The sequence below is a fragment of the Callithrix jacchus genome, chromosome 8, assembly GCF_049354715.1.
Source record: "Callithrix jacchus isolate 240 chromosome 8, calJac240_pri, whole genome shotgun sequence".
Classification (NCBI taxonomy): Eukaryota; Metazoa; Chordata; class Mammalia; order Primates; family Cebidae; genus Callithrix; species Callithrix jacchus.
In genome coordinates, this window is record NC_133509.1 from 12,737,820 (window position 1) to 12,750,771 (window position 12,952).

Here is a 12,952-nt window from a genome sequence, read left to right on the forward strand (position 1 = left end):
AGAATACATATCATTCATAGGCTCACAGAGTATTTGCACTAGAAAGAATCAACAGCCGTGTCTACTATACCACCCACACCACTACCATTTCACACATGCCTGAGAGGGGAAATGACATGACAGATAAAAGAGAATAATAATAATAACTTATATAAACAGATTTCTCAAATCTTCATCCAGAATTATCTCCATTGTTCTCTCACCACCTCGAAGATTATACATAAACTAGTACATATGAAAATATTTCAAAAATAGCTCTCTTTTCCCTCAAAAGCTTTGCATGTTTTGTTTGTTTGATTTTTGGGTTTGGTTTTTGAGAGTGTCTCACTCCATCACCCAGGCTGGATCGAGTCCAGTGGCACAATCTCAGCTCACTGCAGCCTCCGCCTCCCAGGCTTGAGAGATTCTCCTGCTTCAGCCTTCCAAGTAGCTGGGATTAAAACCACCCATCACTACACCCATCTAATTTTTGTGGTTTTAGTAGAGACATGGTTTCACCATGTTGGCGAGGCTGGTTTCCAATTCCTGACTTCAGATGATCCGCCAACCTGGGCCTTGTAAAGTGCTGAGATTATAGGCATGAGGCTCCGTGCCCGGCCGCTTTGCATGTTATGTGCATATACTTGCTCTCACTCTTCATATGAATAAATAAATATATACATATATATATATGCATCTTATATATTACACATCTACATGGCTTTTTCAAAGCAGCAGTGACATTCCCTCTTGTATTTATTCATGTCTGTGTCTTACTTATTGAAAACAGACTGAAAAAAAAGGAAAGGACTATTTACCCTGTGCCTGCTGGGCGCAGGGCAAATGCAACAGTCCTTCTTTCCTTTTTTTTTTTTTATTTTTAAATATAAGTACCTATCCGAAGAACACACAAGGATTAAAATATAAAAAACAATTCTTCTTCCTGGATAATTCAATGCTAAAACCATTAGATAGTAAACGAGTAATTTTACAGAAGTCTAGTAGACACCACCTTAATCAAATGATCAAAGTGAGTATCTTCATCAATAATGGGACAAAGCAAAATAGTGTGCAAACTGATATAAGGATGCAGTGAGAGACAAGCATCACTTCTGTGATATTCCTGTCAAAGATGTGTGACCTGGGCCAGGTGCAGTGGCTCACATCTGTAATACTAGCACTTTAGGAGGTTGAAGTGGGACGATCACTTGAGCCCAGAAGTTCAAGACCAGCCTGGCAATACAGTGAAACCATCTCTACAAATAAAAATTTTTTTAATTAGCTGGGTGTGGTGGCTTGTGACTGTAGTCCTAGCTTCTCAGGAGGCCGTGTGGGAGGATCACTTGAGCTTGGGAGCTCGTGGCTGCCATAAACTGTGATTGTGCCACTGCACTCCAGCGTGGGTGACACAGTGAGAGACCCTGTCTCAAAAAAAAAAAAAAAAAAGATGGGTGGCCTGCATTTATCATGAGAATGCTCAGACAAACCCCACACCATGGACAATTCTACAATGGTAAGCATAATCTGCAAAGGTGGCAGAAAATCTGGGGAACTGTTTAGGAGTCAAAGCAAATAAAGGGACTTGAAACTGCATACAACACCTGATTTGGAATTGGATCGTTTTGTTATAAAGAACATTATGGTAACTGGCAAAACTTGAATGCGGTTGGTTTGAGGGTTAGGATGGCAGTAATGCTCAATGTTAATTTCCTGATTTTCATGGTTACACTGTAGTGATGTCAGAGAATGTACTTGGTAGGAAATACATTACATTCTATTCAAATGTCATGAAGCATCAAATCTCAAAGGGTTAGGAAAAAAAGTCTGTTATTACTTCAAATTTTTAAAATATAAGGAACAATTAATCATCTTCAAGAGTTTTTGGAGGAGTACTTATTGTCCAAAAAAGTGAAACTAGTAGAAGAATGTAAGCCCTGGAACCAGAAAGCCTAGGGATTTTGCTTTTTTATTTTTATTTTTTAGATGGAGTCTTGCTCTGTCGCCCAGGCTGGAGTGCAGTGGCATGATCTCGGCTCACTGCAACCTCCACCTCCCAGGTTCAAGCAATTCTCCAGCCTCAGCTTCCCAAGTAGCTGGAACAACAAGCACATGCCACCGTGTCTGGCTAATTTTTGTATTTTTAGTAGAGATGGGATTTCACTATGTTGGCCAGGCTGGTCTCAAACTCCTGACCTCAAATGATCCGCCTGCTTCAGCCTCCCAAAGTGCTGGGATTATACGTGTGAGCCACTGCGCCCAGCTAAGAAAGCCTAGGTTTTAATCCCAGCTTCATCTTTGTTAACTGCATGATCTGTGACAAGCTACTATATGCTTCCTTCAAACTCATTCTCATAGTTGTAATATAAAAGAATGTATGTGAAAGTGCTCTGAAGCTATAAAGTGTTATACAATCCTTAATTATCAATATTATTTAAATGTTTGTAGTTTTAACCTTTGAGATTCTGCCTTTCACAAAAGCTAAATGGGCTATTTCATTATTAATAAATAATTAATTTGAGTTAGGGTCTTGCTCTGTCACTCAAGCTGGAACGCAGTAGTGTGATCATGGCTCACTACAGCCTTGACCTCCAGGACTCAAGTGATCCTCCCACTTCAGCCACCTAAGTAGGTGCGTTGCCACCATGCCCAGCTAATTTTTGTACTTTTCTTAGAGACAAGGTTTCATCACGTTGCCCGGGATGGTCTCAAACTGCTGGACTCAAGCGATCTACCTGCCTCAGCTTCCCAAAGTACTGGGATTACAGGCCTGAGCCACCCTGCCCAGCTGATGTTAATAATATTTAAATATTGCTACAATTGCTGTTGGGCTTCTCAGCTATTCAAAAGAAGTGCAAACACTTTTAGAAAGCAATTAAGTAGGTAACAAATAGTATTAGATGCATGACTTATTTGTTCCATAAGGCAAAATCTTGTTATATTTGATGTCATTTGTATAATATCCCAATTTTATGAGCTTCTTTGGAATTATCTAGTTGTTATTAAGTGTACTTTGTAAATATTGTTTTTATCCATCTCTATTCCCAACTACACTGTACATTATGATGAACCCTCAAGGATGTAGGCTACCTCCTATGCTTCTATTGTACCTGATACATAAATGTGAACGTCAAATACTATTGACCATACTTCATATAGTAAGTATTAAGTTATAGATTCTGAATGGGTCATCTGTATAATACCAAGAATATTAGACAAGGAAACGAAAGATTAATTCTTCCAATCAATAATTCTGGATAAGTCAAGATATATTCTTATATAAACTTTTTAAATAGAAATATTCCATATCCTAATCAATTTTCATTTTGATTACTTTCTTAATGCTATTGGCAAACTTCTATTTTCACACTATTTGAGAAGCACCCCCCAAAATTAAAAATTTTAAAAAGTAAACACAGCATTAAGAACCACTGAAGGTGAAAAACATGTGACTTGGCTCTTACCCCACTGAAATCATCAGCATTTTCTAATGTAGTTTATGCCATTTGTCTTAGATTTTCAAAACTAATTTTCTTTTTTTTGGGGGGGGAAGGAAGGCAGGAAGGGCGGGAAGAAGGACGGTAGGGAGGAAGGAAGGGATGAAGGAAGGAAGGAAGGAAGCAAGGAAGGAAGGAAGGAAGGAAGGAAGGAAGGAAGGAAGGAAGGAAGGAAGGGAGGAAGCGGGGAGGGAGGGAGGGAGGGAAGGGAAGGGAAGGAAGGAAATCAAGCAATGAGAGAGACATTGCTGACCTGGATCTAGAGGTTCACAAGTTGATTTCTTTTTTTTTTTGAGAGAAGGAAAGAAAAAAAAAATAAGTAAAGGAGAGGAAGAAAGAGGAAGAGAAAGAGGGAGAGTAAATGGAAATATTGCTTTATTTTGAAAAAAATTGGGTATTAATAATGGCCAAGCAATGTTTCATTTAAACTTATGGGTAGGTGTGATGTGGTATTGACAAGAATGTATATTTTGTGTATTTGAAGTGGAGAGCTCTATAAATATTTATTAAGTTTACTTGTTCCGGATCTGAGTTCGAGTCCTTGATATCCTTATTAATTTTCTGTCTCATTGAATCTAAGTCTCGTATCTGGGTGTTAGGATCGTTAGCTCTTGTTGTTGCATTGATCCTTTTACCACTATATCTTTGTTGCTTTAAAATCTATTTTATCCGATACGAGAATTGCAACTCCTGCTTTTTATTTATTTATTTTTGCTCTCCATTTGGTTGGTAAATCTTTCTCCATCCCTTTGTTTTGAGTCTTTGTGTATCCTTGCATGTGAAACAGGTCTGGATGTAACATGCCCTTGGGTTTTGGCTGTGTCTTTTGATTGGGGGATTTAGTCAATTTAAATTTAGAGTTACTGCCATTTGATGTTGACCGGCTGTTTTATCCAGTCGTTGGTATAAATTCTTCTTTATGTTGGTGCTCTTTACTTTTTGGTGTATTTTTAGAAAGGCTAATACTGGTTGTTTCTTTCTGTGTGTAATGCTTCTTTCAGAAGCTCTTGTAAAGCAGGCCTGGTGGTAATAAAATCTCTGAGTTCTTGCTTGTTCATAAAAGATTTTATTTTTCCTTCAGTTGTGAAGCTTAGTTTGGCTGGATATGAAATTCTGGGCTGAAAGTTCTGTTCTTTGAGGATGTTGAATATTGGCCCCCACTCTCTTCTGGCTTGTAGAGTTTCTGCTGAGAGATCTGCTGTAAGTCTGATAGGCTTGCCTTTGTGGGTAACCTGACCTCTCTCTCTGGCTGCCCTTAGTATTTTCTTCTTCATTTCAACCCTGGTGAATCTAACGATTATGTGCCTTGGGGTTGCTCTTCTTGAGGAATATCTTTGTGGTGTTCTCTGTATTACCTGGGGTTGAATGTTGACCTGCTTTGCTAGGTTAGGAAAATTTTCCTGAATAATATCCTGAAGAATATTTTCCAGCTTGGATTCATTCTCTCCGTCGCATTCAGGTACACCTATCAAACGTAAATTTGGTCTTTTCACATAGTCCCACATTTCTTGGAGACTTTGCTCATTCCTTTTTATCCTTTTTTCTCTAATCTTTTCTTCACGTTTTATTTCATTAAGTTGGACTTTGACCTCTGATATCCCTTCTTCTGCTTGAACAATTCGAGTGTTTAAACCTGTGCATACTTCTCGGAGTTCCTGTATTGTATTCTTCAGTTCCATTATTTCACTCATACTCCTCTCTAAGTTGTCTATTCTCAATAGGATTTCATCAAACTTTTTTTCAAAGTTCCTAGTTTCTTTATGTTGGGCTACAACATGTTCTTTTTTTTTTTTTTTTTTTCCAAAAGAGAAAATCCTTTTAATCCTTCAGCAAGTCTCTACGAAAACAGTATGTGTTCTTTTAACTCACCAAAGTTTGTTATTATCCATTCCTTGAAGAGTGATTCTGTCATCAGGATGCACTCATTCTCCATCAAGCCTTGTTCCATTGTTGATGTGGAACTGTGATCATCTTTAGAGGGAGAGGCGTTCTGACTTTGAGTATTCTCAGCTTTTTTATGCTGGTTTCTTCCCATCATTGTAAATGTATCCTCCTGTCGTCTTTGAAATTACCAACTTTCAGATTAGGTCTCTTGAGTGGATGTCCAGGTTGTTAGTTCCCAGGGCCAGAGCAGCGGCGTTAAAACTGATGGTGTTTTTCTTCCCAGGATTCTCCTGTCGGGCTTCCTTCTTGTGTGTAGTAGGCGACTCTGCCTTCCTGGGGCTCCAAACCTTGGTCAGAAGGGGAACCGGTCCCGTTTACTCTGCGTTGAGCGCTGCTGCGCCGAGGTGCCGTCACAGCCGCTTTGCTGGGCTCTGGTGTCCTGCTGGGGACCTGTGTGGGTCCTCCGAACCTGTTTACTCTGCTCCGAGAGCTGCTGTGCCGAGGTGCTGGCGGAACCACTGCACCGGCCACGAGAGTCGCGCTGGCCACCCGTGTGTTTCCTCCACTGGGGATCTTCTGCTCTGTGAGCGACCAGAATTTGTCTGAAAGTGTGGCGTCCTCTAGTTCTCCGCGCCTTCCCTGAGAGCTGCAATCCCCGGTTGTTAGCAATCGGCCATCTTGGATCGTTCTCCTCAAAACTAATTTTCTATTGTATGTATGAAGAAAATATGCCAGGCACGGTGGCTCACGCCTGTAATCCCAGCACTTTGAGAAATCGAAGAGGGACTGCTTTAGCCCAGAACAACATAACAAGACCCTGTCTCTATAACAAATTGAAAAATTAGCCAGGTGTAGTGAGTGTCTCATTGTGTCTATAGTCCCAGTTACTCAGGAGGCTTGAAGTGGCAAGACTACTTGAACCCAAGAGGTCAAGGCCGTAGTGAACCATGTTTGTGCCATTGCACTAAACCCTGGGTGAGAAAGCAAGAACTTGTCTCAAAAGAAAAAAAGAAACAATATATAGGTGGAAACTTGCATTTTTTCCATGGTATTTCAGTAATGGTAAAATTAAACAACCACCTTAACATCGTTTTGAATTTTATTCTTCTAAGATGGTTCTATGTTTGGTAGATATAAAACAAGTATTTTATAAATCTCTCATTCAACTTCTAACAAATTTTGCTTTAATAATCATGTCTTTAAAATTGTAAAACCATTTTCTGCTAGATAAACATTATTTTATAAGTAATTATAAAACATTATTCTTTTATAAGCAAAGTAATTGGAGTCCCTTTATCAGATTAAATTCCACCCTTTAATTAAGTTATCCACTTACATTTTGCCAATTGCTGGTGCAAATTATTCAGTGTGTTCATCAGATTTTTACATGGCTTCTTTGGAAGTATCTTCCAGGCTACATTTTTCTTGTCACCAGTTCTAAGATTAAATAACAACAGAAATATATTTGTTACATGATCTTTTGGAGGGGGAAGGTACATATCTGTTATACATAAAAATGGCAAAAGATAAAACATTGAATGAAAAATGAAAAACGTACAAAATATTCCAATTAACAAGAGAAAAATCATATAGGAGTAAATTGGCATGCTAAATATTTAAAAATTAATTTGTATGAGGATAGAACCTTGTATTAAATATAGCTCAAAAATTTATATTTATACTGAGTAAATTCCAGTTGATTTGGAATCTTGCTAATCACCACAAAGCTTAATGTGGTGATCATTACTCTTAATCCCCATTTAAGTGTGCTTAGACACCTACATATTAGAAAAATCCTACTATTAAGGTTTTTTCTTATATAAGAAAAAGCACTACAAAAACTTTCAATAAATAAACTCATGATCCACAGAACTTATCAAAATACTCTGGTATATTTAAATACTTAAGTTTCTTGGTTTCCTAAGAGTATAAGTAAGGATCATTTTTGTTTCTTTCAAAAAAGAAATATTAAATTACTTGAATAAAGTATAGAATTGTGAAATACTTGTATAACTACTAAAGAGAGTATCTATTAAAAAATGACAAAGCAGTTCTTATCTGCAGGGGATAGATTCCAAGACTCCCAGTGGATGCCTGAAATCACAGACAGTTCGAACCCCATATTTATGATGTTTTTTCCCAAGCATATATGCCTATGATAAAGTTCAATTTATAAATCAGGCACAGCAAGGGATTAATAACAATAATTTATAATAAAATAGAATCATAACAACATTAATAAACATTATGTGAATGTGGGCTCTCCCTCTCAAAATAACTTATTGTACTATACTCACCTACTTTCAGACTGCAGTTGGCCACAGATAACTGAAATTATGGAAAGCTAAACTGTGGATAACGGAAGGAACTATTGTATCTTTGTTTCTGGGACAGGCTCCTATAATCTCCTTTATTATAGCTATTACAATACAGTTGGATTTAAAGATAGCTTTGATGACTCCACATATTTTTTTTAAGAGACAACATCAAAAGGGGAGGGCCAGTGGGAGGGGGAAGTGGGGAGGGATAGCCTGGGGAGAAATGCCAAATGTGGGTGAAGGGGTGAAAGCAAACAGAACACACTGCCATGTGTGTACCTATGCAACTGTATTGCATGCTCTGCACATGTACCCCAAAACTTAAAATGCAATAAAAAAATAAGGAAAAAAAAAAAAAAGAGACAACATCTTACTCTGTCACCCAGGGTGGAGTGCAGTGGCATGATCATGGCTCACTGCAGGCTTAACTCCCAGGCTCAAGTGGTACTCCCACCTCACCCTCCCAAGCAGCTGAGACTACAGGTGCAGACCTCTACAGGCTGCTAGTTTTTATTTTGCAGAGATGAGGTCTTGCTTTGTTGCCCAAGCTTGACTTGAACTCCACATTTTAAGGAATCATCCTGTTTCTCCCTGTGAAACTGTTAGGATTATAGGCGAGAGGCACTGTGCCCAGCTGACTCTACTTTTTATTTATTGAATCATTTTTTTAATTTCAATAGCAATGAATATTCATTTTAGAAAACTTGAAAAATGTATAGAAAAAGAGAAGAAAAGTATATCACTCATATCCTAACCACTACAGAACAACATAGCACAGGTGTATAGTGGAACTTGGTGAACCTTTTTATATTCTCTAAACTTCCCACTGAACAAAAAAGGGCAAATATCACTTTAAAAAGTAAACAAAGAAAAAACAGTGGGATAAGAAAGCTTAAGCTGACAAAGAATGACTATCTTGCAATTTCCTCCATCTATCTTTCTATAAATGAGAATAAAAATAAAGATAGGGCAGAATCAAACTGCAGATGTCCTGCTGCAAAGGTGTGATTACATTTACAATGACTGACAGCATGGAATCCTGTATTATATAGTAAGAAAGTAAGGTAGAAACACTTTTTAAATCATTTTCTTGATGAAACTCCATAACACCGCTTTACCACTGTGTCTTACCATTTACTGCATAGTGACTGTCTTGCCAGATTTAATTATGAGTGTCTTAAGAGAAAGGAAAATATGTGGTTTGCCATTTTATTCCCAGTGCCTAGCAAAAAAGGGCACTCGGGATATGTTTATGGCATAAATGAATGAACAACATCTTAGTATCATCTGATCACATCTAATTACTGTTACTTACTGCCATAACTTCTGCCTCTTCCCCTTGTTATCTTCACTCTAAAACCTGGCTGAGTAAAGGAATTTTATGAAGTATGTGACTTTGGTCTATGATCATCCTCTTATAAGAAAGATCATCTTAGCTGGGCGTGGTGGCTCACGCCTGTAATCCCAGCACTTTGGGAGGCCGAGGCGGGCAGATCACAAGGTCAAGAGATCGAGACCAGCCTGGCCAACATGGTGAAACCCTGTCTCTACTAAAAATACAAAAAATTAGCTGGGCGTGGTGATGCACACTTGTAGTCCCAGCTACTTGGCAGGCTGAGGCAGAAGAATCACTTGAACCAGAAATAGGATGCAGCGAGCAGAGACTGCGCCACTGCACTCCAGCCTGGTGACACAGCCAGACTTCCTCTCAAACAAACAAACAAAAAGATCATCTTATGAGTAAATGCATATTTACTCATACATGATGACTTCCACTTATAAGATTACTATATTATATATTATTTTATGACATACACATATTACATAGTTACCCAAAAATTAGTGGTAGAAGCATTAGTTTTGGAGTCAAACAGTAATGGCTTTAAAACCCAGTTCTGACAGTATAAGCCATGTGCCCTTTGATAAGTTGCTTACAAATCTAAGCTTTGGTTTCCTTATCTGTCAGAGGGGTTAATAAGAACTACCTCACAAAGTATGGACAATAACACGAGATAACTTAGGCTATGCATGTAGCCTTACACTTAGTACATACATATTAATTTATTTCCCTTTCTTCAGAAATTTCTTGGTATTTAAAGTATAGTCTGCGTTATACATATTTAAGACAGACAGGGAGGGGAAAAAGAAACCAAAAATTCCATACTTGGGATTTGTTTTTCTTTCAAATTTCAGGCTGGGGCTTCAGAAATTCTAACTGAAGGAAATTAGAAGGCTGTCTAGCCTAGTCCTCCACCAGTTTGGGAGGGTGATAACGTCAAGAATTCATGAGCACAAACAACTCATGTTTCTTTGATTCTTTAACTGATTAGTGATCAAAGCAGAAAGAAAAGAATTCAGAACTCAGCAACTTCAAAAAAGAAAAAAGAAAGAAAAAGAAAATAAGTAGGAAGACAAAATTATTTAAGTTTTAATTTTTTTGTATAAACAGAGTCTCTTCTGGCCTCAAGTGATCCTCCTACCTCAGCCTCCTAAAGTGTTGGGATTACAGGTATGAGTCATCACACCCAGCCAAGAAAATTCTTTTAACAAATTAAGAGATGGTAGAAAGGGGAACATACAACTTATTACCATAATAAACACAGTATACACTCCTCTACCACTGTGAATTTCAATTAAAAAATATTACATAATGTAACATTAAACTGGCAACAAAAAGTTATATTACTTAAATGTTTAAAAGTATTAAACAGTTCCGGTAAAGAATGAAATATTGATGGTAAAAAGTCATTTAATCTATTGATGCCAGATGTAAAATGGCTTTTATGCCTAAAATATATTTCATATTTTCTTGGTCAGCCTTTCCATGAATAAAAACTTTTTGACAGCATGCATGCTTTATAATAGACTACTCGTTTTCTGCTAAACTTTTCTAATGGTTTAGGCACTTGAGGTTTTGACATATGACAAGACTGATAACGAATCTAAGATTTCATAATTAAAGCAAAAAGCTAAAGTTTAAGCTGGGCACAGTGGCTCACACCTGTAGTCCCAGCAGTTTGGGAGGCCAAGGCAGGCAGATCACCTGAGGGCAGGAGTTTGAGACCAGCCTGGCCAACATGGTGAAACCCCTCTCTACTCAAATTCAAAACGTAGCCCAGTGTGGTAGTATGTGCCTGTAGTCCCAGCTACTTGGGAGGCTGAGGCAGGGGAATCGCTTGAGCCTGGGAGGAAGAGGTTATAGTGAGCTGAGACTGCACCACTGCACACTCCAGCCTGAGCAACAGAATGAGACTCAGTCTCAAAAAAAATAAATTATTTTTTTAAAAAGCTTTTATTTAAAAATGGAGAAAAACGGTGTGGTGGCTCACATCTGTAATCCCAATGCTTTGAGAGGCCAAGGGAGGAGGACCAAATGATGTTAGAAGTTCCAGACCAGCTGGGGCAACACTGCAAGACCCCTTCTCTATAAAAAAATATGAAAAGATAAGCCAGGCATGGTGGTACACACCCGTAGTCCTAGCTACTTTGGAGGCTAAGGCAGGACTGCTTGATCCCAGAAATTTGGCAATCAGGTATGATCATGCTACTGCACTCCAGCCCGGGAGACAGAGTGAGACTCCGTCTCTTAAAAAAAAAAAAAAAAAAAAAAAAAAGGAGAAAAACCTATTTCACTTTTACATATTTTAGTGTAAAAGCTGTACCAGCTCTGGGGCTTTATTAGACAAAATCATACTTGAGCATGTCCTGTGGATGTAATGTGGACAGTGTATCAATTTCCTCTTCCCTCAATAGATTATGATTAAATTTAAAATGAAACACAAAACAATATAGAATTATAAAAAGACTTTAAAAATAGTTCTAATAGCTATAACTTACATATAATTTCAATGCAAAGAGATGAAAACATAAAATCCTTGCATCCCAAGGGTGTTAAGATAATGAAATTATGTATAATTTAAAAGTTATTTTAAAACTTTAAAGCATTTATTTTACGATGATGTTTAAGTATTCTTTTTTTTTTTTGAGATCGAATCTCCTTCTGTCGCCCAGGCTGAAGTGCAGTGGTGCAATCTCAGCTCACTGCAACCTCTGCCTCTAGGGTTCAAGTGATTCTCCTGCCTCAGACTCCCAAGTAGCTAAGATTACAGGTAACCATCATCATATCCAGCTAATTTTTGCATTTTTAGGAGAGACAGGATTTCACCACATTGGCGAGGCTGGTCTTGAACTCCTTACCTCAAGTGATCCACTTGCCTGGGCCTCCCAAAGTGCTGGGATTACAGGCGTTAGCTGCCATGCCCAGCCTATATTTAAGTATTCTAATAGTATTATAAAAGACTGGAAATAAGATTGAAATATTAGTCAAACAAAAGTGTTTTAATCCAATTTGTGATTTCACCTATACTCATCTCACTAAAGGGAAATAAACTTTTTCTATTTGTAATCTCAATTTCCCTTTGGCTAAATTTCTTTTTTGAGATGGAGTCACACTGTCACTTGGGCTGGAATGCAATGATGCGATCTCAGTTCACTGCAACCTCCACCTCCCAGGTTCAAGAGATTCTCCTGCCTCAGCCTCGGGAGTAGCTGGGATTACAGGTGCTCACCATGCCTGGCTAATTTTTTTTATTTTTAGTAGAGATGGGGTTTCACCATGTTGTCCAGGCTGGCCTTGAACTCCTGATCTTGTGATCCGCCCACCTCGGCATCCCAACGTGCTGGGATTACAGGCGTAAGCCACCTCGCACAGCCTGGCTACATTTCTAAGCAAGAATAACCTGGAAATGTTTCTTAAATATTGAAAGCCTGAGTATAAAAGGTATAGTGTTTCCAACAAAACCTTTAATACTCTAAATGTATTCCATGGAAGCATAATAAGGTCTGATTCAAAGATGTAATACCCACATACAAAGAAAACAATATATCTTAAAAAAATCCTACCTATCATAAAATACATAGTTACATATGCTACAAAGTTGTAAAATATAGGTGTAGGATCACTAAAATGTACTTACTGAGAAATAGTGTTGGTATCTACATCAACACAACTGACATCTGGTGGAGGATCATAGAGGTCGAAGTATCTTGAATCAATCCCTACTATGAATGGACATGGTGCACTCAAGACATCTGCTAAAGCCAGTGGGCAGAGAGGAACATATGGGCATGGCCAGTGGAAAGGGAAAATCATCTTGGATAAACAGAGATAGGAGAGTATTTAGCTTTTTGACACAGAAGCATAATTTGTCAGCACACACAAAAAATTATTACCTAAAGCCTAATGCCTGATAATGAATTAAATAATTATAACTAGAG

The 12,952-nt window shown here is 38.1% G+C and overlaps 1 protein-coding gene across 10 annotated transcripts in view; it reads right to left on the minus strand.

The window, feature by feature from the left end:
• The window catches only part of DENND4A (DENN domain containing 4A), a 120,878-nt gene that overhangs the window by 61,259 nt on the left and 46,667 nt on the right, over window positions 1–12,952 (minus strand). For all 10 annotated transcript variants that reach the window (XM_002753255.6, XM_009005087.5, XM_009005086.5 and 7 more), the window contains 2 exons: window positions 12,652–12,827; window positions 6,694–6,794 (listed from right to left, as the gene is read on the minus strand). In XM_002753255.6, the coding sequence (XP_002753301.4) occupies window positions 6,694–6,794; window positions 12,652–12,827 (277 nt within the window). The remainder of the gene's footprint in view (window positions 1–6,693; window positions 6,795–12,651; window positions 12,828–12,952) is intronic.